Source organism: Urocitellus parryii, chromosome 1 (genome assembly GCF_045843805.1).
Source record: "Urocitellus parryii isolate mUroPar1 chromosome 1, mUroPar1.hap1, whole genome shotgun sequence".
In the NCBI taxonomy this organism is placed as follows: domain Eukaryota; kingdom Metazoa; phylum Chordata; class Mammalia; order Rodentia; family Sciuridae; genus Urocitellus; species Urocitellus parryii.
In genome coordinates, this window is record NC_135531.1 from 224,144,765 (window position 1) to 224,170,671 (window position 25,907).

General features: G+C 32.2%; 1 protein-coding gene across 1 annotated transcript in view; it reads right to left on the reverse strand.

Annotated features, from left to right (window-relative positions):
• The window catches only part of Tlk1 (tousled like kinase 1), a 137,202-nt gene that overhangs the window by 26,523 nt on the left and 84,772 nt on the right, over window positions 1–25,907 (reverse strand). Inside the window, exons 4-12 of the mRNA XM_026389540.2 lie at window positions 22,549–22,624; window positions 19,246–19,292; window positions 17,424–17,519; window positions 15,858–15,947; window positions 13,957–14,049; window positions 9,333–9,443; window positions 9,086–9,222; window positions 5,448–5,636; window positions 628–694 (exon numbers count right to left, since the gene is read on the reverse strand). Of these exons, the coding sequence (XP_026245325.1) occupies window positions 628–694; window positions 5,448–5,636; window positions 9,086–9,222; window positions 9,333–9,443; window positions 13,957–14,049; window positions 15,858–15,947; window positions 17,424–17,519; window positions 19,246–19,292; window positions 22,549–22,624 (906 nt within the window). The remainder of the gene's footprint in view (window positions 1–627; window positions 695–5,447; window positions 5,637–9,085; window positions 9,223–9,332; window positions 9,444–13,956; window positions 14,050–15,857; window positions 15,948–17,423; window positions 17,520–19,245; window positions 19,293–22,548; window positions 22,625–25,907) is intronic.

The window sequence follows — 25,907 nt, forward strand, 5'->3', positions numbered from 1 at the left end:
GAAAAACTCTACTTTCTTATCACTAGTTCTTAAAAACAGTTTGAATTAAAATAAAGACCTATAAAATCAATGGAATTTTTACAACTTCAGAGTTAACAAACAAGTACAAAGCTATACATTATAAAAATGTACAATAACATACAGAAAGTTTTTTCTAAATTATGTCATTTTATGACTAATGATTATTTCTTTTAAACTTTATGTACATATTTCAGTCAAAACACGTAAAGAAGCATTTGACAAAAAAAATTGAGCCAAAGAATTTAAGTATGTTTTTGGGAGTTGTTATTTTAATTCATTATGAAACGGACATAAACAACATGGAATTTTACATTTTACCTTAAAAATCAAACATTTTCTATCAAAAGGTGGCACTGAAGAGTAATCTAAAGACCCTGGCATATCAGAATCTCAGTATTTTTAAAGTTAGTTGCCACAAGGTGAAGAAATGTTATTTTAATATACTCAAGATACAAATGCAACTTAAAGAGTTTTTTGTTTGTTTTTTTTGGTCTGGGGGTTTTAAAATTGGCATCTTTCTCTTAAGTTTTGGCTTCTAAAATACAGAGAACACAATTCTCTACTTTGGTAGCAAATTAAACTAAAAATCCAGCATGTTTCACATACCTTTTTGAGATGTCCTAGTCTAAGTTTGAAAATTTCTTCCTGTTCATGATATTCTGCCAAAGTCAACCTGTTAAAAGTGAAATTTTAATTCTACATTTTGAGATTAATACTTATTATTTCTTATTAACAACTAGAAAAACATGATAAAAATGGCCAAATGATAATACTAAAAATGGTGACAATTTTTAGCCAAAAATTCTTTAAGATATTCTTCAGAGTATATGCCTAATACCTATAGATGGAGCAATTAACTAACAATTATTTGATCAGTACCATCTATGAAGTTACCCAGAATATAGAAACAAAGGACACAGAGAAAAAAGACAATTTCTCCTTATATTTTAGTTTGAGCTTACATCTATATGGAGGTAAAGAGGTAAAAAAAAGAAACAATTAAAAAATAATAATTTTAGGTTATATTAAGTTGTTAAGAAAACAAAAAAGCATTGTGGATAATGACAATAATTTGCTCTAGTTGTTAAATGCTCTTGAGATGATTTCAGAGTACATTCTATACAATGGCAAACTAGAAGAAAATACATGAGCATCAGGCTGTAGATGGGCAAGCAGGGCAGGGCAGATCATGCATGGATTTTAGGCCAGGTAAAGAATATCAATTTTACTCAAAGAATAATGGGAAACTACTTCAAAGGATGTCAGTCCAGTCTAGGTATTGATTTAGGAAAAAAGGAAGAGGGAAAAAAACAGATGTTACCCCCTTGTCTATATCAGTGTATGAGGAGCAAAATAAAGGAAAGCTAAAACTACCCAAAGCACGCAATTCTAAAAATTCTTCAGTGCTGGGGACTGAACACTGGGCCTCATACATGCCAAGCAAATGATCTATCACTGACCTATATCTCCAGTCCCAAATTCTTATTTATTTATTTTTTTGAGGTTCTGGGATTGAAGCCAGGGCCTTACACATGCTATGCAAGAATTCTACCATAACTCTACTATTGAGCTATATTCTTTCCCCAGTACTAAATTATTATTATTATTTTGTACCAAGGATTGAATCCAGGAGTGCTTAATCACTAAGCCACATCCAGCCCCTTTTTATATTTTATTTAGAGACAGGGTCTCGCTGAGTTGCTTAGCGCCTCGCTATTTGCTAAGGCTGGCTTTGAACTTGCGATCCTCCTCAGCTGCTGGGATTACAGGATGCGCCACTGAGCCTGGCTCCAGCACTAAATTCTTAATAAACATAAACTTTAAATCTTTAAAGTATGGGATATGATCATTTTATTATCAATTCCAAATATTCTTATGATAGCTTTGAAAACTAACCATTTTAATATATGTAATGGGACCACTGTAAGATTTATATACTATTCTTAAGAAAAATGATTCTGTGTTCTGATAAAGCAGAAGAAAGGAATAAAAACATAGGCAATACTAAAAGAAAATGAGGTTTAAAAACTAAATATACTATCTCAACTAACTCAATGCAAGAAAGCTTTTAGGAAAGCTTCAAGATATGTACATATGCCATGGGTGGAAGTTTAATTATATAATGACATAATTTTCTACTCTTAAAGTGGGGTTTTAGGCCCCTAGTATAGCATGGGATGGGCTCAGACTTTTAAAAAACTGTATATTTTTGTTTGTTTCTATATAGGAATAAAATACAATTCTTTACACTGATTTCTACTGAGTTAACAAAACACAGTTAAAATCTGGTATTTGAAGGCCCAAACTAGTACATAGCAAGTTCTCCGAAAGTTTTCTTTTTCTTTTTCCGAGTACCAGGGATTGAACTCAGGGGCACTCAACCACTGAGCCACATCCCCAAGGTCTCAATGAGTTGCTTTTTGCTGAAGCTGGCTTTGAACTTGTGGTTCTCCTGTCTCATCATCCTGAGCTGCTGGGATTATAGATGTGTGCCACCATGTCCAGCAAGTTCTCAAAATCTCAAAGCTGTATTCTACTAAGAAGTTTGGTTATCATGAAAAACTGCAAAGTTCCTACACATGCAGATTGTTGGAATTTCTCCCATTTGAGAGGAAGAATATTTTGCTTTCTTGAGTTGGTATGCTACTGACTTTCAAGGGCAGTGATTCTTACCATTTTATAACCACAGGTATCTAAAGAACAAATCTAAAGCAAGTTATAAAATACTCTCCCAAGAAACGTTTACATATATATATAAATAACTTGGGAGTTGACAGATACCAGTTTTAGTGTTCTTATTCTAAAGGTCTTGTCTCACTAACTATGATGCAAACCTCATCATGGCAAAAGAGCCATTTCTTACATTTGTCTACATTTCCCTATTAAGAAGTACCTGACAAAAGCTTTTTAGATATTTCTGTTGTCTATCTACATTAATGGAAAACCTTTTTAAAGAAATGTATGTATTTAAATAAATGAAAAGTGGTCAATCTTCTCTAAAGAAATAGGATTTGGGGCTGGGCTGTAGCTCAGCAGCACAGTGCTTGCCTAGCATGCATGAGGAACTGGGTTCGATCCTCAGCACCACATAAAAACAAACAAACAAAATAAAGGCATTCTTGGGCTGGGGATGTGGCTTAAGCAGTAACACGCTCGCCTGGCATGCACGGAGCTCTGGGTTCGATCCTCAGCACCACATAAAAATAAAATAAAGATGTTGTGTCCACCGAAAACTAAAAAATAAATATTAAAAAAATTCTCTCTTTCTTTAAATAAATAAGTAGATAGATAAATAAATAAAGGCATTCTGTCCATTTACAACTACAAAAATTTTTTTTAAAGAAATAGGATTTGATTACACAGAATGAAAAGAACTAAGCTAGAACAGTATTAACATTAATGGCTTTTAATTACCAATTGTTAGGCTGTTTTAAGGTGATTTTTCAAAAATCCTCCTAGCGAGTCATTTGGTTAAGTTATTTAACAAAATCTTTTATTCACATGTATTATAAGGACACAGCTCTTCCCAAACAAACCATGTCTTCCTATATGAATCTTATCAGATATTAGGTTGAATTTATTAATATTTTATTGTGTACAAATACACAAATATATTTTATTTAGAAGTATGTTAACACTCTTAAATAAAGCTGTTCAGTAGGTTTAAGAAAATCTTTAGTAGGTTTATAAAAAAACAGGGGCTGGGGTTGTGGCTCAGTGGCAGAATGCTTGCCTCGCACATGTGAGGCACTGGGTTCGATCCTTAGCACCACATAAAAATCCAAATAAACAAAATAATGATATCGTGTATATGTATAACTAAAAAAAAAAATTAAAAAACAAAAAAAACCCAAAAACTTTCTAAACAAATTTAATATTCAATGACAATCTGTTTCATAAGGAAAAGAACTTGAAGCCTCAAAGTTAAATGATACAAGCTATAGTAAATAGACTATTAGAGTCACTTAAGGGTGGGGGGAGCTTAACTCGTTTATTTATTAAAATTTAACAGAGCTTTACTGAACATTTAACCATAAGCCATGCTTTGAGGATTAGATTTTTAAAGGGGGGGGGGCATGGTTTGCCTTTGAAAAGCATAAAACAACTAGGAATAAAGGGAATTTCTTCAACATTATAAATGGGGTTTTATAAAAACAGATAACTGACATAACAGTTAATGGTAAAAATTTTGAAGATTTTGCCCTAAGATCAGGATGTCCAGTTTCACCACTGCTATTCAATACTCTAGTGGAAATCCTACCAGAGCAGGAAAAAGAAACAAAATGCATTAAAATTGTAAAGAAGTAAAACTGTCTGTATTCACAGATGGCATGGCTCTTCATGTAGAAAATCCGAAAAAATGCATGAGGGAAAAAAAAACCCCGTTAGACCTAATGAATAAATTCCGCAAACACACAGGGTATGAGATCAATACACAATAATCAGTTGTGTTTTTATACACCATAAATGAACAACTTGAAAAGAACATTAAGGAAACAATCTCATGTATACAACATCTAAATAAACAAAATAATTAGGACTAAATTTAACCCAGGAAAAGAAAGACTTATATAGGGAAAACTAAAGAAATTTTAAAAGATCCAATTAAATGAAAAGACTCAAACATTGATGGATTGAAAGGAAGGAACCAGTAGAGAGCAAAAGGTTGAAGATGTAAGATAAAGAAGGTATCAAGAAGTTCCTTACATAGCAGATGATGAGATTCAAAGCACCATATTCTAACAGAGGAGGAAATATATCCATACAAAATATCAAAGGTATACATATTTTCTAATCACATAAATTCATGTAAGCTCTTCCAGAAAAATTAGAAAAACTTTTCTTACAGAAAATATTAGTTTAGATACACCTGTACACTGAAATTTTAACAAGGGTGTTCTCTGTGGGATGGGATCACAGTCTATTATTACTCTCTTCCACGTTTTCCAAATTTTCTGTGATAAGCGTGTGACAACTTTTTAAAAATGCTTTCATCATTTGAAATACAAAGAGCAAGTCATTTACACAGAAAATTTAGAAAACAAAGAGCAAGAAAAAAAAACAATATTCACAACCAGTCCCATGAATTACTTTCAGAAAATAAATGACAGTTATATTACTTAAATTAACATTCCCTCAGAAAAGGAATATCAATAGGAACATTGAATTGAAATAATTAAAACTTTGACACTTTAACTGATTCAGACTTATAAAAAGGACAGATTCCAGTATCTACTTACAAAAGTAGAATTCAGATGTTTGGGGCTTATTAATTTAAAGCTAAATTTTCAATATTGACTTCCTTCCTGGCCATAACTATTTTTACTTTTTAAATATTAATTATAAACAACATCCATTACTAACATTTGTACTCACTACCTACAATTTGGAAAAAAAAAAAAGGAAAATTCAAAATAGAGGCTTACAGTTGTGGTAAATTTGGTCTAACAAAGGGATCATTTTCTGCTCCATTGACTGCTTTGTTTTTTCTTTGTTTTGGTTCAGAATTGGTAGAAGGTGCCTGAGAATTATTAGCTGTGGGAGGTTTGCGTTTGGCTAGAAGTTTCCTTTGCCGTTCAATATCTTCCCTTTGCTGATTCACCCATTCTTGTTGCCTATGTAAAAATGAATAAAACCATATTAACCTTCAATTACTTTTCATAGTTAAAACATGAAAAAATACATTAGAAAACATGAAAAATCAACATAAATTTGTAACCTTTTGGTTCTACTCCTGTGAATCAATTTCTACTCATCCTTCAGGTCTCATATGAAACAATCATTTTTAAGTGAGATGTTCCCCTAAACTCCTGGTCCAGGGAAAGGTGAGTTGCTATACAGAATCTCATGGTAACTTGTCCCCATTTCTGCCTTTCTAACAAATACAATTCCTGTAGATACTTCACCAGAATGTCTCTGGTAAGCCTACCTCCCTAAGAATGGAGAGCATATCTACTTTATATCTTCTTGTATCCCTAACACTAGCACAGTGATCAATACATAATTTGGTATGCTCAATAAAAAAAAATCATTGATGAAATAAATGAATGATCTTAAAAAAAAAAACCCCTAGCAGTTAAGAATGGGGTAGGCTTTGTACATGCATCTCACATATAAAAATCTTTATTATACATTTTATATTTATATTAGCAGACAAGATTACAAAAGGCGAATAGGAATTTAATATGAAAGTGTTATTTTCTAAATTTATCTGTTAAAAAGAAATTTTGAAGATGTGTAGTTGATGTTTTGAAATGAAACAAAAATTTGCCTTAATATAAAAAAATTGGGGAGCAAAAAGAATGTTGACAATTTAAGGAAAGACAAATATGGGAACAGTAAGAGACTCAGCATGAATTTGAAAACTAGGAAGTTAATAAATGTGAAGTTATTAACATTTTCCATTCAAGAATCTAAGCAATTTTGCCATGAGCTCACTAATTCTAAAAGCAAATAGATATTATGTCTATTACAAAAATACAGGTTGGAGATTTTTAACAGTTTGATCAGAGCATTAAGTAGCTTAACAGGGGATCTTTTTATTAAGCTATCCCATCGTACAATACCCTAAGCTAATCAAATAGTAATTATCTTGCTTTTAGGTCACCATACTGTGTAATGCAAAAACTTTAAAACTCTACCTAGTTATGGTATTTAGATTTAGAGCAAGTCAAAAGTTTCATCTAACTCCATCCCTACCATTCAAACCAGAACTATAGAGCCCCTACTGGTCTTCTGCATACACTCCCTTCCCTTTCCTATGCTTTGTGTAAGGGAACAACAGAATAAGACAAGAATGAAAGAACAGGAAGAACCAAGGTAGAAGAGCAAAAGGGTATAGAAAAATCTCAAGAACAGCAAAGTGAGACTAGGACCTTAAGCCAGTTTTCACTTGGAAGGAGGAATAAATAATTTCAGTTATTAAAAAAGTAAATTTTAGAGCTGAGATGTAGCTCAATGGTAGAGCACCTGCCTAGCACCTGCAAGGCCCTCCAGTTAGATTCCCAGCACCACACACACAAAAACCCAAAACTTGTGTGTGTGCATACAAACCAAAGATTGAACTCAGGGGCACTGGACCACTGTGCCACATCCCCAGCCCTTTTTTGTATTGTATTTAGAGACAGGGTCTTACTGAATTGCTTAGCACCTCACTGTTGGTGAGGCTGGCTTTGAATTTGCGATTCTCCTGCCTCAGCCTCCTAGCTGCTGGGATTACAGGTGTGTGCCACCATGCCTGGCCAAAAGTAATTTTAAAAACAATTTCAGAGTACAATCAAGATGCTATAAGTGCAAATAAACAGCCTAGTTATAATCCTAATAGAAAGTAAAGAATTACTAAAATAGATATATAGCTAATATCTGATTATTCAGGAAGGAACGTTCAATTTAGAGATTATTAACATGATTTATTTTCATTAATTCATTTCTCTTTTCATCCACTAATCACTTTATACCAATGATTACAAACAGCATAATAAAAATATGTAGTAACACAGTAAATCCCGAATAAATGCTTATTAGTGATAGCTAAGACACGAAAGTTATTTTGATCTTTTCTGATAGTTCAGTGGAGAAATTTTAACTACTGGCATGCATAGTATTTTACTAGGACATATTATGCATATCAGACCATGCATATGAATTATGTAACCTTCTCTTTTATTCATTATAGGACAACTACAGGGTCTGGGTTTTGTAGCAAAGTTTCTTGCTAACCAGACACTAAAAAAATTATGGCTTCTATCTCAAATCCATTTCTTGCTCTTCTCCACTTTTACAGTCAATATATTAATTCGAGCATGATCACTTTCATCTGTATACTTTTCCATATTAACTGTCAACAATCTATCCTCTTTTCACTATTATTTCCATATATTATCAGTTGTCATTCTACAACTCAGATCCGATCACACACACAACATATAAACCTTTAACAATGTCCATTATTCACAGAATTAAAACCTAAACTCTAGCATCACAAGGATACTGTCCCTTATTGTGTTATGCTTAACACCTAAGCACAGCTGTACTGAACAAAAAAAAAATAAAATAAAGTAAAATCTGTTGAGAGAGAAGGCCATTTTTTTTAGCAAGTCGTCCTGGGAACGCGTGTTTGAAGCAGCATTGCTGATGTGATACCATCTGAAATAGGCTTTACTCTGCTTTTCATAAGGGACTTACTCTGGGAAAGCTGATGTAGAATTCTGGCATACTCTGCTTCCTTGATTTTTATAAATTTCCCAGAGGAAAGAGGAAGGGAGGAAGGGAGGGAGGGAAGAAGGATGGATGGATGGATGGATAAATAAACAAATGAGCCAATGGGAGTAGCATATGTCCTGGCTCCCTTAACACAGAAACAGCCAACCTATTCTTACCTAACACCATCTAAACTCAAGAAAATGCAGTGTATTAAAGTACACCTTTGAAATGCTAAAGCCACATGTTCATTTCAACTGAGCTATTAAATCTGACACAAAAGAAGAAAAAAAGTTCTTTTCCTTAGGAATAGAGAGAGATAAGGGCTGAATATTATCACTTATAAACTAGGAAATGGCAAAAATAAAATTAAGTAGAAAGCCAGGTGCAACAGCACAAGCCTTTACTCCCAGTGTTATGGAGGCTAAGGTAGGAGGATCACTTGAGCCCAAGAGTTCAAGACCAACCTAGGCAACATGACGAGATCCTACATCAAAAATAAATAAATAAATAAATAAATAAGAGGTATGTAGAAAAATCCCAGGAGACAGACAGACGCAGACACATACAACTCTTCCAATGAACAAATTTCTAACAATTTTCCTCCCCAAATTATCACCTAAAAGTTAGAATGTTGGTTATATTTAGGAAAGTCAGACTTTAGAATACTACATTATAGATGAATGCTAATTAATCAATGTCTGTTTAAAGTTAAAATTGTTAACACCCGTTTCACATTCCTTTCAAAAAGTAAGGGGAAGATGTTGAGTGTAATTCCAAATTTATAATATTTTAAAGTAACACAAACCCAAAGAAATACTAATTTTTGAAAATATAAGAATGACTAAAAAAAAAAATGACTAACTTCACAAGATTCTGAAATGCAAAACCATCTGTCCATTGTTCAGTAAATGAAGCGCCATGTCTAACTGTTGTAAAGTGCCCAAGGCGTAATCTATCTTGCATACTCTTCTCTCTGCTTGACAATTTTTCTTGTGTACTCTGAAAAAAGGAGGAAATATCATCATTCAATTTTATTCATTAAATTTTAAAAGCATACAAGACAAAAGGGGCTAGGGAAGCAGGGAAAATTTAGTGAATTTTGAACTTACCTTTTCAATAAGAAGTTTCTTGCTCATTGATATGCACTTATTTAATCGTTCTTTGTATTTTTCAAGTAATTTTTGTTGATCATCTATTTGCCGTCTGAGATCACAGTTAGCCTAAAATATACATAGAAAATGCAAAAGGTCTAGAATTTGTATCTATGAAAAGCTTAGGATTTTTTTTTTTTTTTAGAACTAGGGATGGAACTCAGGGGTCATCTCCCACTGATCTATATCCCCAACTTTTTCCATTTTTTAAGACAAGGTCTTGTTAATTGCCACAGGTGACCTCAAACTTGAGATCCTCCTGAGTAGTGGGGATTACAGGCATATGCCACCATACCCAGCTCTTAGAAATATTTTTAATGTTTTTGAATAAATTGTACATAGATAGGATTAATAAAACTAAATTATCTGAGCATAATGCTTTGAAAAAAATCAAGCCTACTTACTAAGGGACAATAGAATTAAATGTAACTCAACTTTGTGCTAAAAATACATTAAATTTATATACATATTCCATATATTCAAATCCACACTCTAAGGTCAGTTATCTGAATCTAAGTTCAGTTTTCTTATTTCTAAACAGGGGCAACAACATCTACCTCAGTTAAAAATAAATGAAATATGGTATAGAATATGTCTTAACACTTGAGAATATATCTGAGCTAGGCACAGTGGCACACGCCTGTACTTCTAGCAACTTGAGAAGCTAAGGCAGGAGGATCATAAGATTGAGTCTGGCCTGAAAAACTTAGAAAGACCCTTCCTCAAAACAAAATAAAAAGGGCTGGGATGTAGCTTAGTGGTAGAGCTTATGTGTTTCTGTAAAAAAAAAAAAAAAAAAAAAGTTTTTTTTAAAAGAAAAAATGAATGTTCTCTTAAAATAAACATCTTCTCTATTAAAATTGTGGATGATGCTGTAAGGTGCTTATTCAATAACTATCCCCACCATTCTTTCTTAGCAATAAGATACCAAAACTCTATTTAACTCTGTAGGTAGTCATATGCTCAAAGAGGCCTCCCTCTGATTAGAATAGTGTAGTAGTAAGAAGATTACCTGGAAGGCTTGCTGAGACCCACTTCTGCCAGTTTTCTGAGTTAATAGGTCTAAGAAAGGGACTAAAAATTTCCATTTCTAATAAGTTCTCCAGTCATGCTGATATCTAGTCTGAGGATGACCATAATCTGAAAACAACAGGTCTAGGCAAATCATGGAAGAAGCTAAAGTACAATGACATTATGTCTTGAAAATGCTGAGAGACCATAACAGCTGACCTAAAATAGATGTAATTCATACAAGACCAACAAATTGTGTGTGTGTGTGTGTGTGTGTGTGTACACAATGTGCATGTATTTAACTCAAAAAACGGACTCTAAAATTCCCTCAGGACTACAAAGGGCACCAAAATAGCCAAAATGAAGTAGAAAATATTTGTTGAACCATATATCAAATTTAATATAAAGCTACAACAATAATCATCATCATCATCAACCAAATTCTTCTTAATAATGGAAATCCAATGCTTTATTCTAGATTGATATGTGCCTAGCTAAAATATTACATTTCCCAACTTCTCTTGTAGCTAAGGCTGGTCAATGTAATGTTAGCAAAAGTAGTTTGACTAAACATCCAATAAGGCTGCACATGGAACCACATTTTTTGTTTTCTTCACCTCTTCCTGATTTCTGCTTAGAATACAGATATTGTAACTGTGACTCAAGTAGATATTTTGGACCCTGATGGGACTATCAAGATGGAAGCCATGCGCTGAGTATGAGGAAGCAGAATACTGAAGTAGCCAAGGTCCTATATGATACTATTGGGGAAAAAAAAAAAAAAATCACACCTGGGCTCCCACTTCTGCTTTCTGCTTGAAAAATAAATTTCTATCTAACTTAAAATATTGGTTTTTTAATATTCTTTGTTACAAAGACAACTACTAAATGATAAAACAACAACAAAAAAGAAGGCTGGGGTTGTGGCTCAGTGAGCACTTGCCTAGCATGTGTGAGGTACTGGGTTCAATTCTCAGCACCACATAAAAAATAAACAAATAAAATAAAGGCATTGTGTCCATCTATTAAAAAAAAAAAACAGATACCATTATGGAGCATTCTATGTTCCATTGTTCTGCCTGAGTATCACTATACTGGTACTCAAGCAGAACAATGGAACACAATATAGATAACACAAAATAGATCCACTTGCATGTGGAAATAACAATTTATGATGGAGTTGGCAGTGTAAGAATGGACACTTGATTAAAAGGAGTTGAACAACTGGTTATCCACACAGAAAGAAATTAAATGGAACACCCTACTCCACACCATACCCCAAAATCAATTCTATTGAGATTAACAACTTATACTGAAAGACCAGAACATAAAAGTTCAAAAAGAATATATAGAAAAACATCTTTAGGATCTAAGAATTTTTAAAAATAAGCAAGGCAAATATAAATAAATATTTAATAACATAAAAATTAAAAATACAATCACCAAAGGACAGCATGACATAATGAAAAGACAAATCACATAGTGGGAGAAAATCAACATGCCCAACAAAAAAAAGTTGGTATCACTAAGAGTCAAACAACCCAATTTAAATTTAAATTGGGCACCCCCTGAATCAGTTACTTCATAGAAGAAACATATAGTTAATTTAAACCAATAGTAAACCGGGACTGCATAACAGAGCCATGAGACATCCATCAGATTTTCCAGAAAGAAAAAAAAATTGTTTTAAACCTTATATTATTAAGTCTTGGCAAGGTTTATATGCAATAGAGTCTTCTGGACCACTATAGTTGGGAGTATATATCGATGCAACCACTTTTGAAAAGTTGGTATCATAAAGTGAAGCAAAAGATGTTCATGCTTTGTACTATTGCCATGTCTTCCCTAAGCATATATAATAGAAAAAATCTTGCACATCTGCCCTACAAGAATATTCTTAGCAGAATTATTTATATTAGAAAAAATGAAAACAAAATGTCAACTAAAAGCAGAAGAGACACACAAATCATGGCATATTCATAGAGTAATGCCTTATTCTCCCATATATAATGTTCAGTGAAAACAAGCTGGGCAAGAGGATCAACATAAGATAATTTCACTTAAATAATTTAGTGCACAGACATATTTAATATAAGCATTAATAAAAAACATAATGGCAAGATACATACAAAATTTGGAGGTTAAGGGGGGGAGCATGAGAGGAATGGAGGAACTTTAGATAGGACAAAGGAGAGGGAGGGTAAAGGAGGGGGGCAAGAGGGTAGGAATGATGGTGGATGAGTTAGAACATGTATGAAGTATTATTCTTTATTACAAAGAAAACTACTAAATGATAAAACAACAACAAAAAAAAAGGGCTGGGATTGTGGCTCAGTGGTAGAGCACTTGCCAAGCATGTGTGAGGCACTGAGTTCGATTCTCAGCACCACATAAAAAATAAACAAATAAAATAAAGGCATTGTGTCCATCTATTAAAAAAATACTGAAAATACTTTGCATACAATCAGTGACTTGAAAAATTGTGCTCTATATGTGTAATATGAAATGAATTGCATTCTGCCATCATGTATAACAAATTAGAATAAATAAATAATTTTAAAAAGAATAGAGGTTAATGGTAAAGAGAGATGAAAGAGTAAATGGGACAGAATTAGGAAAGACACTCTGGATGTTCCAAAGGGGAATATGGTAGAATCATAGGTGTTGATTTTATTGAGTTTCTATACCAATGGTTCTCAATGCTTGCTTAATTAGAATAGTCCGTAGCAGCTTTTAAAACTATGAGATGGACATCGTTATCCTAGGAACATGTATGATTGCATGAATAGTGAGATCCTACATTGTGTACAACCAGAGAAATGTAAAATTGTGCTCCATTTGTGTACAATCAATCAAAGTGCATTCTGTTGTCATGTATAACTAAACATCCAGGGGCTGGGGTTGTGGCTCAGTGGTAAAGTGCTTGCCTAGCATGAGTGAGGCACTGGGTTCAAGCCTCAGTACTACATACAAATAAATGAATAAAATAAAGGTTCATCAACATCTTAAAAAAATTTAAAAAATAAAATAAAAACAAAAAACTAAGCATCCAAGCTACATCACAACAATTTGATCAGAACTCCTCAAGGTTAAGAGTTCAGACATTATTAGTATTTCTACCCTTTTCCATATGTTGATTCTAATAAACAGCAAGGAGTAAGAACTACTGTTTTATACCTTACTCACATTATAAGTACACTTTTGGATATATTTTAAAATAAAATTTTCCTTAAAAATCTCACTGGACTACTTATTTTATTCTCTATAGTATCAGATATAAGGCAGGCATATAGCAAAATCAATTAACTTTAAAACTAACATGAAATGATTATCTGTCTGATGAGTAGCAGATAATATAAAAATCAAATTTTAAAGATTTCCATTTTATCATCCATTAAGAGCTAACAGAATAATTTTAAGGTTGGTATTACCAGTCACATACTTACACTACTAGACAAAGCTTATTTTTTTTTTCCTAGCTATAGACAATTTTACCATGTTTTTTTGTCATCAGTTTCACTGATGCCAAATAATTTTCTCAATTTTTTCCACTCCATGACTTATTACTTACCCTGAGCAAGTCATCTATACGACCTTCCTTTTTTTCCAGGTCCTGGTTTTTATTATTTTCTAATGCTGCTAATTTCAGCATTGTGAGATCAGTCTAAATGAAAGAAAGTTACTTTGTTATTTCCATTATATAGTCTTCTGCATACAAACATAAAACTAAATTTTATTTAACTTCCAAAAGCAAAGAAAAAGGTGTTATATTTGTATGTAAATGGTATCTCAAAAAGTCTTAGTGCAGCTTTAAGTTTTAATAACTTCAGAAGCAGAAATGCTACAAACATAGGAAAAAAACCGTTAATTATTTAGAATACTGGTTTCTCATTAAAACTCAATATAGTCACTGCTTTGTACTATACACGACTCTAGTTGATTCCTGAACTTTGTGAAAAACCTTCTTTATCAGGGCTTGAATCCAGCAGCATTTAACCATTGAGCTATATTCCCAGCCCTTTTTATTTTATATTTATTTATTTTTTTTTTGAGATTAGGTCTTGCTGAATGCTTAGGGCCTTGCTAAGTTGCTGAGGCTGACCTTGAACTTGTGATCCCCCTTCCTCAGTCCCCTGAGCTGCTGGGATTATAGGATATACCACCGCAACTGGCTTCAATTGTTTTTTAATTGACAAGTAAAAATTGTATATATTTATAGTCAACATCATGTTTTGAAATATATATACATTGTGAAGTGGCTAAATTAAATATTTAATATATATATATATATATATTTACGTGTGATGAGAACACTAAAATCTATTCTTTTAGCAATATTAATACATACAATAACTATAGTTATCATAGTGTACAACAGATACATTGAACCTCTTCCTAAATTTGAGTTAACATTTCAAAACCTTTTATGAATTGCTCAGCAACTAAAAGGAATACCCTGTACTTGAAATCCTGGCCAAAAGGGCTTTGATATATACATAATGGTTTGAATATGACCCTACAAATAAGAATTGAATGAAAATAAAACTGGGGAACCAAGCTGGTCAAGCAACAGAATCTTACTCTCTCAATCCCCAAACTAATTAAAAAAAAAAAAAAAGTGATCCAGAAACTGTCACATGTACAATAATAAAGTAAAAAACAGTACTGCAAGATTGGGATGCTCAGTGGCAGAATACTTGCCTAGCATGTGTGAGGTACTGGGTTTGATCTTTAGCACCACATTAAAAAAAAAAACCAAATAAAATAAAGGCATTCTGTCCATTTACAACTTAAAAAAAAGACATACTTTGTGTTTGTATAAATATGTCAAAATATATTCTACTGTCCTATATAACTAAAAAGAAAAACAACAAAAAAACCTTATTACTGGACTAGGGGTGCAATTTAGTAGTAGAGCATGTGCTTAACATCATAAGGCCCTGGGTTCAATCCCCAATACCAAAAAACAAAAACAAAACAAAACTTAGTACCTAATTCAAGTCATGAAACTCAATAAAAAGAATAACAAATATCCAAATAATTCAATTTTCTAATGACTTTCTAACTTATAGCATATATGCGTACACATCCACAAATGAACTGCCTTAATGTTTACCTCTAACAAATATACTAGTATCAACTCAAGATATCAATTATATATACTTGAATGCTATGTTCAAAAACAATCAGTAAAGAGAATTACCATATTACGAGTGCTCTGAATGATTTGTTTAAAACATCTATGTATTTGTCAATGTGTTACAAAGGACAAAGTGATAGTAAATTGGGTGTTTCAATTTTTCCCTCCCTCCCTAAATGTTTTATTGTTGTTGTTGTTGTTTAGTATGTTAGTTTTCTTGATGTTTAATTTTACTTTATATCTAAAACAATAGTATATGTCTTTAAGTTATTATTATAAAGTTGTGCAGTGGTTTCCTAGAAGTCATAAAAATGATTTTAGTTATTAATTACCTGAGTAATTTTAAAGGATAACTGCTTTGGTTGTACAACAGGGTGGTCCCCAAAAGCTAACGCAGTAGGGGAAGGGCTATTCGGTCGAACCTGAAAAAACATATATTAAAATGTTTACCTTTAAGCAGGAAAAAAGGTTTCTATTTGGTAGCAATTACTTAACATTTCTCAAGTTTGTTTTTTTTTTAAATCAGGATAATACTTGAAAAATAACTGACTTTTTAATCACCATTTATTCAATAAGCACTCTTTGAATACCTCCTACATAATGCCCAGAAAGAGCTACAACCATACATTTTCTTCCTCTAGGAGCTTATATTCTAGTGCCATCAAAGAAATCTTAATAGTTTCATACTATTTAAAACAATTAAGGCCAGATAAATTGTTCTGAAACAAAAATATCAAAAACAAATTATGATGGTTCAAAAGGAAAAACAAAAATATCTTAATACAGAATTCTTAGTAACAGGGATAATAATACATGACCATAAGTAGGTTGATATCAATTTATTAATATATTCTATGATTTATCCAGTCACTAGCTTAAAAACACATTCATAGAAAGTAACAGATTATAGCACTGTATCAATGCTATTATCACCATAATTATTAAATTACTATTGAATCTTTTGCCTACTTTGTATATGGGTTGTATGCAAGGGACAAAATAAAGAAAACTAAGTACACCAAGGGGTAGAAGCAGACACAATACTTGAATACATAAGTGAAACTATGATTTTCAAAAATTTCTAAGTTATCTTTAAATTGTTGAAAGCCAACTTAATTTTTCTAACTAGATACTGAACTTTCACACAAAGTAAATAAAAAATAAAATCCAACATGAAAAACAATGCACATAAAAGAACTATGTCTTAAAATGTTACAAATAAATTGAAAAGTTATAAAATTGGCCAATGTCCTTCTCTCCTATGTTTAACTAAACAGCCCACCTTTATCTTAAGCATTCCCAGAAATGATTTATACTATTATTTTCATGGTTAAGAAGTTTAATTGATAAAAAAGTTAGAAGTCAGAAATTAATAACTGACTACATAATGATTCAAGAGTTATTTATTTATCTCAGTTCCAGAGGCTCAACCACATTATTTTATAAAAACAATACTTATTAGATATAATTAATTCAGGAAATCTTTGGCAGCTCATTTTCAAAAACAAAGTTCTTTTTGGGGGGGTGGAGGGGGATTGAACTGAGGGGTGCTTGACCACTGAGCCACATCTTCAGCCCTCTTCTGTATTTTATTTAGAAACAGGGTCTCACTGCATTGCTTAGTGCCTTGCTTTTGCTGAGGCAGGCTTTGAATCTGAGATCCTCCTGCCTAAGCCTCCGGAGCCATTACAGGCATGTGTCACTGTAACTGGCTCAGAAACAAAATTCTAATGGCATCATATTGTTAAAAAAGAGATTCAGCTCGACTCATAAAAATTATTTTTTAAAGCATAAATATTATTTTATATAGAACTTCCCAAAAAAAACAATGAATTACAAATGTCATTCAATGTATATGACCTCCTAGAAGACGAAGACTACAACATGAAAAAACTTACAGATGAGGAAGGAGTGGAATGTGAATGTGAATTCTGAGGAGAACGGATTGCAGGAGGTATGCCTCTTACTGGACTTGAGCCATTTCCTCCCTGGTACTGAGAAAAAGAAAAAGAAAAAAAAATCACCATTCATTAAAACAGGATTAGATAATTGTTATTTTAGATACCTTATTAAGAAATAAATTAAATATAACTTATTTATTAAATATAACTTATTTTATATGCAAAGTCAGGACCTTATACATTCCAGCCCTAAGTATATCCAGTTCTAACTCATATCAAGTAGTCATTTAAGTAGATTCAGAAAAAGCAAAACTAAGATCAGTTATGGTTAAGTCCTAAAAGATTAGAATACTCCTAATCACAAGAACATGACAAGACTACCTCTGATACTTATTAATTTATATTCTGACTATAATTTGTTATTGTGGTTGATTCAAAGACAAATAAATTACTTCAGAGCAATGAACATGTTTTATTTTTTCTCTAAAGCTCAGTACAGTTCTCCTGAAAATGTTTCTTGAGCCAGTATGCTCCCAACAAATCATAAATTGTTCACATGTGGATTTTAGTGAACATAATCAACTATCTTAAAACAGAATCATCGTTCTCAAATCTATTAAAAATCCAAATATTCATGGCATACAAGAATTACGTGGAACGAGTTCCTTTAACCCCTTTAAAAAAAGGTCATTCTTTCTTACAAAAGGCATGAGTTGGCTAATCTGTTTCTTAGCTTTCTCCTTCTCAATGTTTCTATATTAAGAACAGAAGAAAACAATTTGCTGCTACTGGCTTCCTTTAAGAATATAGTTTATTGTCTACTTCATTTTTTTAATACTTTTATAAAAACATATTTCTTTTTTAGTTGTCAATGGAACTTTATTTTTATTTTTTTATATGTGGTGCTGAGAATCGAACATAGTGCCTCACACATGCCGGGCACTCTACCACTGAGCTATAGCCCTAGCCCCTCTACTTCACTTTTTAAAATACTCACTTAACTTTGATATAAACAGCAGAGATAGGACTTCTTAGTGTTCATTACACAATTTCCCCGCAATCTAAGAATTTTGTCTCACTATAGTGCCTAGCATAATGTCTAGCACACAGTAGGCATTCAAGAGATGTTTGTTTATTTTAATTGATTCTACTTTTAGCAAAGGTTGTTAAGAAATTAACACTGAGTGACTGACCTCAACTAAAGGGCATTAGGTAATTTATTGTCAGCAACAGTTTTACCTTAGATTCTATAAACTTGAAACAATGGAGAGTTTAAAAAAAAACTCTAAAAAAATTCAGCTATTGCTTTAATCAGTCAATTCTGCTCTCACCCTCAAGTATGTATTTTTCAACTGAATGGATCCTATTTATTGTTTTAATAATCACATTAATATGCCCTGCTATAAAATTGGAAGCCCAAAGTATTTCTATGTAGAAGGAAACATTCCAAATTGGCTAAAACTCCAAATGTTCACTCTTTATTGTTTTTAAAGACTCTACTACTCATATCTCTAGGAATTATTCAATCTCCATCCACAGGGCTCAACATGGGTGTTGTGTGACAAAGCCTGTACTGATATGAGAGAACTGGCAAACTTTTAAGTCCTTAGTTTCATCTTTTATAGCCTATCAAATGGGTCGTTATAAGTAAATTTGTGAGAAACAACTTTGAATGTTATATATGATGTGTCAGGCCAATGAAAAATATCACATAGTACTAAAGCTCTGCTCAAAAGGTGACCCCGTGCTTCAAAGAAATATTTAGTTCTCGCAAAATTATACTGAATTAGGAATCAGAAATACTTCTCAATGAACTTACTTCAAAATAGTCGCTAATTTTGTGGCCACGTCCCCCAATACTTTTTCCTAAAATATAAAAGTAAAAAATTGTACTGATTTAAAGTCAGTCATGATTATCTACCATATATAACACCAAAAGGAAAATGTGCCAACATTAAATTCCTTACTGCACAAAAAATCATCTATTTAATAAAAAGCATATATTTTAGTATGGTAGTGATAAACATCAAAAATACTGAATCCTTAGGAGATCAGATTTTTTTCACCCATTTTTATTGGTACATTATGGATGTAGTTGTACATAATAGTAGATTCACTGTTAAATATCCATACATGTGTACAATATAATAGTAAGAATATCAGATTGTTAAGAAATCAAATAACATTTTTTAAAAGAAACACACCAATTTTTAGAAGTCCCAATTATTGTGAAATCAAGCAAATAAATGACAAGGGATTTCATGGTGTTTGTGTTAATGCTGATTTTTGCTTTGATACTAGAGAACAAACCCAGGGCTTGACCCATTCTAAGAACATGCTCTACCACTGAGCTACAGTCTCTAAAGCAGGTGGATCCATGTTTTAACAACATTATTAACATTGCCTAATGACTACTAATTTTAAAAAAATAATAATGAATTAAAAAGTGGTAACTGCATAACTGATAAGCAAATTCATTCTTGGTAGAAATAAAAAAAATTGAATTAATATAAACCAAAATATAATCCCTGTCAAAATGACAACATACTTCAATATAAATGTTATTTTGTAAAATGTTATTTTGATTTTCTAAAAAGTATTTCCAAATTAATAGGATATGTTTTAATGAACTAAATTTTAAATACTAGTCTTAGGACATATTGATAAAATCAACCAAGTCACAAGAGATTACACTGCACTTTAAAACATTTTGCTCTAAAATGGAGTCTTCATCCATTTTATAAATACTTAATTCAGAACCTGTTAATATAGACGGTGTTTAAAGAAACTTTTGTGGAGGGGAGGCATCCATCTTAATCAGAACTACATAGAATACATGATTTCTTCAAGTTATAAGAGAGAAACTAATGATATCACAGAGTCAAAAGATTTGTTTAACATAAATAAATATATAACTATCAATTCAATACTGATTTAAATTCATGCATTTATGTATTTTAGCCGACAAATATTTCTTAAGTAGTTACTATGTGCCAAGTATTACTGAAATGAACAAACAATATACTTAAAAGCTCAAAAACCTTAAATTCTTTCTTGAATAAGGTAGAGGAATTTTTTAAAAAAACCAAACAAGTACCCAGATTTATAAATAGTACCTAAAAATTTGGAACAATAGTTTTGTAGCAATTCATTTAGAGGTCTGGCAGGACTATGGAACTAGTTTTATGTCAAAGGAACTTCCTTGCTATCTATGGTAACTTCCCTGCAGATTCTAAGGAGGTACATCTATTAATGTTTGGGGTTGTCTACCCAGAAGCCATTTCCTCAACCCTTTTCTCTTAGCTTCTATACAGTCCCCACTCCTAGTTCCTCTTTTCCTCCTTACCAGAATAAATATATATTTATAAATATATATTTATTTATTTCAGAAAAATCAAACAATCCTGTGGATGACAGGAATCACACAAAGAAAAAAAAAATCCCTCAAAACAAGTTCTTAAAGACAGGTTGGCTCAACCAGAAGCCCCATGCAATGTGAGACACTCTCTCCACACAGTCCATATTTGTAGGGGTAACACTTTATGCCATTTCCAGTTTCAGAGATGGGCCTTATTTCTCTAGGGGCAATAGTACCTCTGTTAGACATTACTAGTTTTAGAATGGAATCATGATCCCATCTGGTCAATATGGTGATAGGAAAGGTTTGCTCTGAACCTGAAGAGGCTTACTCTAAATGAGTGGGGATGGGAAGGACACAGAAAGTCAGCCTCTCTCCAAAGCAAATACTGAGTGAAGAAGAGGAAATGAATAAATCTAATTTAGGCAACCATCCTAAAACTAGAAGTAAATCAGACAATTCTGTGGATGGCAGGAAACAAAGACCCCCCCCCCCCCCACACACACACAGGTTCTTAAAGATAGGTTGGCTCAAGCAACCCAGAAGTCCCACCTTCTTCTGGAACTTAGTTTTGAGGTGACTTTAATCTGCTGTCGAAATGGCCATAATTAACATATCTTTAAGTTACAAGTCCCCTAACCACAACTTTGGCGAAATACATTAAGATCAAAAAAGGAGCCCCATGCCAAGTAAGATACAAGTATTACACACTAAAGAAAAGGTCCTATAAATCTAAAAAAGTTGTTAACTAACCACTTCTTTCCACAAAAAGACAGTTGCTACAAATATGTTCCTTGGTTCAAGTGCCATATATAAACTGGTAAAATACAAGTTCATGGTACTTAGTCAACTAGAGACTGACTCCAAAACATGTAACACTAGATGTAAAAATTATCATCCTATATGAGTTAAGAGCCTAATTTATTTTGAATACCTAAATTAAACAATAGTACTGTTTTTGTTGTCCATTACAAGAGATTTTTTAGTCTAATGAAAATGCTTTTCTTAGCTCTTCTCACAAAAGGCAGGTATGTAAGAAAGGATGAAAAGTGGATATTAAAAGAAAAACATGCTTTGATTAGAATTTTTTTTTTTTTTTTTTTTTTTTTTTTTGGTACTGGGCTTGAACTCAGGGGTACTTAATCATTGAGACACATCCCCAGCCCTATTTTATATTTTATTTAAAGACAGGGTCTCACTGAGTTGCTCAGTGCCTCACTGTTGCTGAAAACTGAACTTGAGATCCTCTTGAGCCACTGGGATTACAAGCATGTGCCACCTAACCCATCTTACAGTCTATTTTTACATAGCCTTTTTTTTTTTTTAAATGAAAGGGAAGAGGAAAATGGAATACGTGTTTGAAAGTGAGATTTACAGTTTTTATTTTAAAACAAGAAGCCATTTCAATAATATAATTCATATAAATAGAGATAAATCAAAGGTGATAAAGTAATGCTTGCCAGATTTGGAAATGATACTTGACTTTCTAGGACACAAACTGAAAAATAAGGGAAACATCAAAAAGCATAAGTAACCTTAAGCTAACTATCTATGGTACAAAAAGATTGTAGTTTCATATAATTATTTCTTATAAAATATAGTCCTAAGCTATTACAAATTCAGAAATTATACAACAGCTATCTATAGAATTCACAAAAACATGAAATTACTTTTTAACAAATTTGAATATTAATTGGTTAAAAATCAGAATGATTAATTTTTAAGTGTCTACTAAGCTCGGAAGTAAGATATTGCTCTGCTTACCCTGACTACTTTCATTCTGGTTTTCTGCTTTTCTCTTTCTTCCCCTGGATGATTCCGATTGTTTCTTCTCTGGTGTCTATGAAAATAAGTTAACATAATTTTACATTATAACATAAAAATCATTACTATCAATATAAAAATCATTTTTATTTTCAAGGCCAAAAAGTGTTTTAACAGTGCTTATGAGAGGTAAACATAGTTATTGACCTATAATTTATTTAAATGATAAAACTTCCTATTCCATAAATATAAACAATTTCAAGTTTAGAAAAAACCTTATACATTTTACCTGAAACTGACATTTACAAAATTTGATTTGACATGCATAAGAAATCTGAAAGTAATTAGCCTTTACAAGATGCCCTTCAAATTATTAACTAGATAGGGCAAAAAATAAAATCACCTTAACTTTTTCCTATTTCTTTTCTACTACTCATACATATTTTGCTTAGAAAAGTAATCTTGGATGAGGAAAAGGAGCAGAACACAAACTGACATGTTGAATTCCAACTAAAAAGTACCACTCACCTAAATGCCTGGAATTATTATCCAAAAACAATTACAGTAAATTCATAGATTGTACTCTAAATCAGGGGTCAGCAAAGTATGGCCCATGAGCCAACTGTGTTTAGCCACCTGTTTTTGGACAGCCCATGATAAAAGCATTAGCTTTTATTTTAAATGATTGATTTTTTTAAGATTAAAACCAAGAACACTTTGTGATATTAAAACTGTAAGAAATTTCGATTTCAGAATCCATAACAAAGTTTTATTGGAACATAGCCACTTTCATTCATTTCTGTATTGTACATAGCTGCTTTGACATTATACCTGCAGGGCTGAGTAGCTGCAACAAGAGATGGCGGAGCCCATAAGGTCTAAAATATCTGCCTCTTTACAGAAAAACTTTGCAGACTCCTGCTCTAGATAGTGGCTCTGCTCCCATTAAAGGCCTGTTCCTTGAACTGATAGCAAGTATTTTCATTAGGCTAACACAAGTATTTTTTGTGGAGTCTGACAAATTGTTTGCTTAGTCAAAAATTAAAACTCAAGAGCAAAGGCAATGGCTCCAAGCCCTAAAATTCTAAAAGCCTGGTTAAGTAGCTCTGGTGCCTTAAACTTAACAGGAACTCAAGAACTATTCAAATAAAAGAATGAACATTAGGCAACTTAAAATAAATCTTTTATGGCTCTGTGGTCAACAAATAAGAAAGAAATCAAATCATATTTTTCTGTCTCTTTGTAGCCTTAATTAAATAGCATGAACAATAACAACCTAATTCTATGAGAATATATTGTTCCCCTAAGTACCATCCTGGGCATTTTAAGTTCTCTAACCTCCATTGTGCCAAGAAAATAAGAGATTCAGAGAGGTTGTACTGAACGCTACTAACTGAGTTCTCTAAAGATAAGCATTATTTCTCCTCCCCATCTCACATTCCCACCACATATCTGGCACATACTTATTACCTGATAATACATAATGAATATTAAATAACTCAATCAAAGTTAAATCTACTAGTGTGGCAGGGCCAGGATTCAAATCAAATTCAGTTTTGTGTAATTCTAAGTCCTAAATGTTCTTTGAGTTTTCTTTATGTGACATGCTACACTTCCTACATCAAAAACTAATAACTAACTTAACAATGCAAAGATATTTCAAAATGTTATTGTTTGTAATTAAAATTCAGTATGTCCAATAAATTACCTATATGTTTTTACCTCATAAACCAGAGATTTTAAGGAAATCTGACCTGTTAATCTACTTGGGAGGTAGTCTGATGTACCAGCAATGTAGAATACATGGTTCAGTTTAGTTCATTGTCAAAATTACAAAACTGAAACTTAAACAATAAACAATATTTATTCCATTTTTCTAGGAATAAAAATATCACCAAATAAATATTCTAAATTAACATTTTCACAAAGAAACCTATATCTATCATAAAATGAAAGAGGATCCCTAAATAATAGTTCATTCATATCCTTCCCAACTTAATCTGCTAAAAAATAATTTAAGGCAAGAAAATGATTTTTTCAAAATTAATCAATATAAAATTTATACTTAGTATTAGTATAAATTATGATAATTTTTAAGCAGGCAGGTTCCTCCTGGAATTCCATCTAAAATCTTGACTAGTTACTTTGAATAAAGAAAAAAAAACTCACTAAATATTATAATTCTGAAAAAGTTATACTGGAAACAATATTTTTTAGTTAGAAAACTAAAGGAAGCATAATGTTCTAAATGGTCCCATACAATTTTCTGAGGACAACTGGTTCAATGATAGGCTGAGAAAGCTAACACTTAAGTGGGAGCTGAGGGTGAAGGAATATTCACCTAGGGTGAATAAAGTTAGATTTCTTTACTACAGAGCTTTCCAGAAATGTTAAAATGCTAAAGCTCAGGCTATCTCAAAAGGAGGGATAGGGTAGAAACACAATATATAGATACGAATTATCAAACTTATCTAGGATAACATTCATTAAATACTTCATTGGATTAAATACTATACTTTCAAATATTTAAGATTATTTCTTTTTTAAAGAATAGATTGCTTAGCAAAACTTATTCCTCTGTAAGGCAACATTTCTTAGTATGAGAAAGTAGAGCACCCCTTTGGAGAAAATGTCACTTCATTAAAAAAAAACCCACCCAAATGCTCTCCATTATATGAAGAGCATTTGTCCCTTCCCATGAACCCTAATCTTTTTCCATGTGTCCTAACACTACTCCCTAGTGCTGATCTTTCCTTTTGTTCTCACCTCAGAGATCTTCTATTTAGATAAACTTAAGAGTTGTTCTCAGCACAAATAGACTATAATTTCCTAAAAAGCAAGTATCATGTGTCTGAATAAACTGAACAAGAGTAAAACTCTGAATCCATTATTTACTATAACCCTTGGCATGTTACTTAACTCAAGGACCAACTTTCTTATCAATTTAAAATGTGATAATATAGGTATAGTTGGACTGTAGAGATTAAATGAGAAACATACTTAGTTCATAGTATCAGCATATAGTGGGTATTCAACAATGTCAGTTAAGTACCCAATTTTCCTATGTAAATGGCTATCCTTCTATCATTTCAAATAATCATAAGCTTTATGTTTTAAAACCTTAATTATGTGTTGTATGCAAAGGACCACCAATTTCTGCTCTAATATCTTACAAATAATTTGCAGGACTTGCAAAATAGGTAATATTTTCTATTTAAGGCTCTACTTGACTATATTCTAGACTATAATCTGTAACACCAGCAGTCTAGGTCACCCTCAACCTTCAAGCAAATGTATATTGAATAGTTTTTTGGTTTTGAATTAAATAATATGAGCAACATCTATATTAAACAAAACAA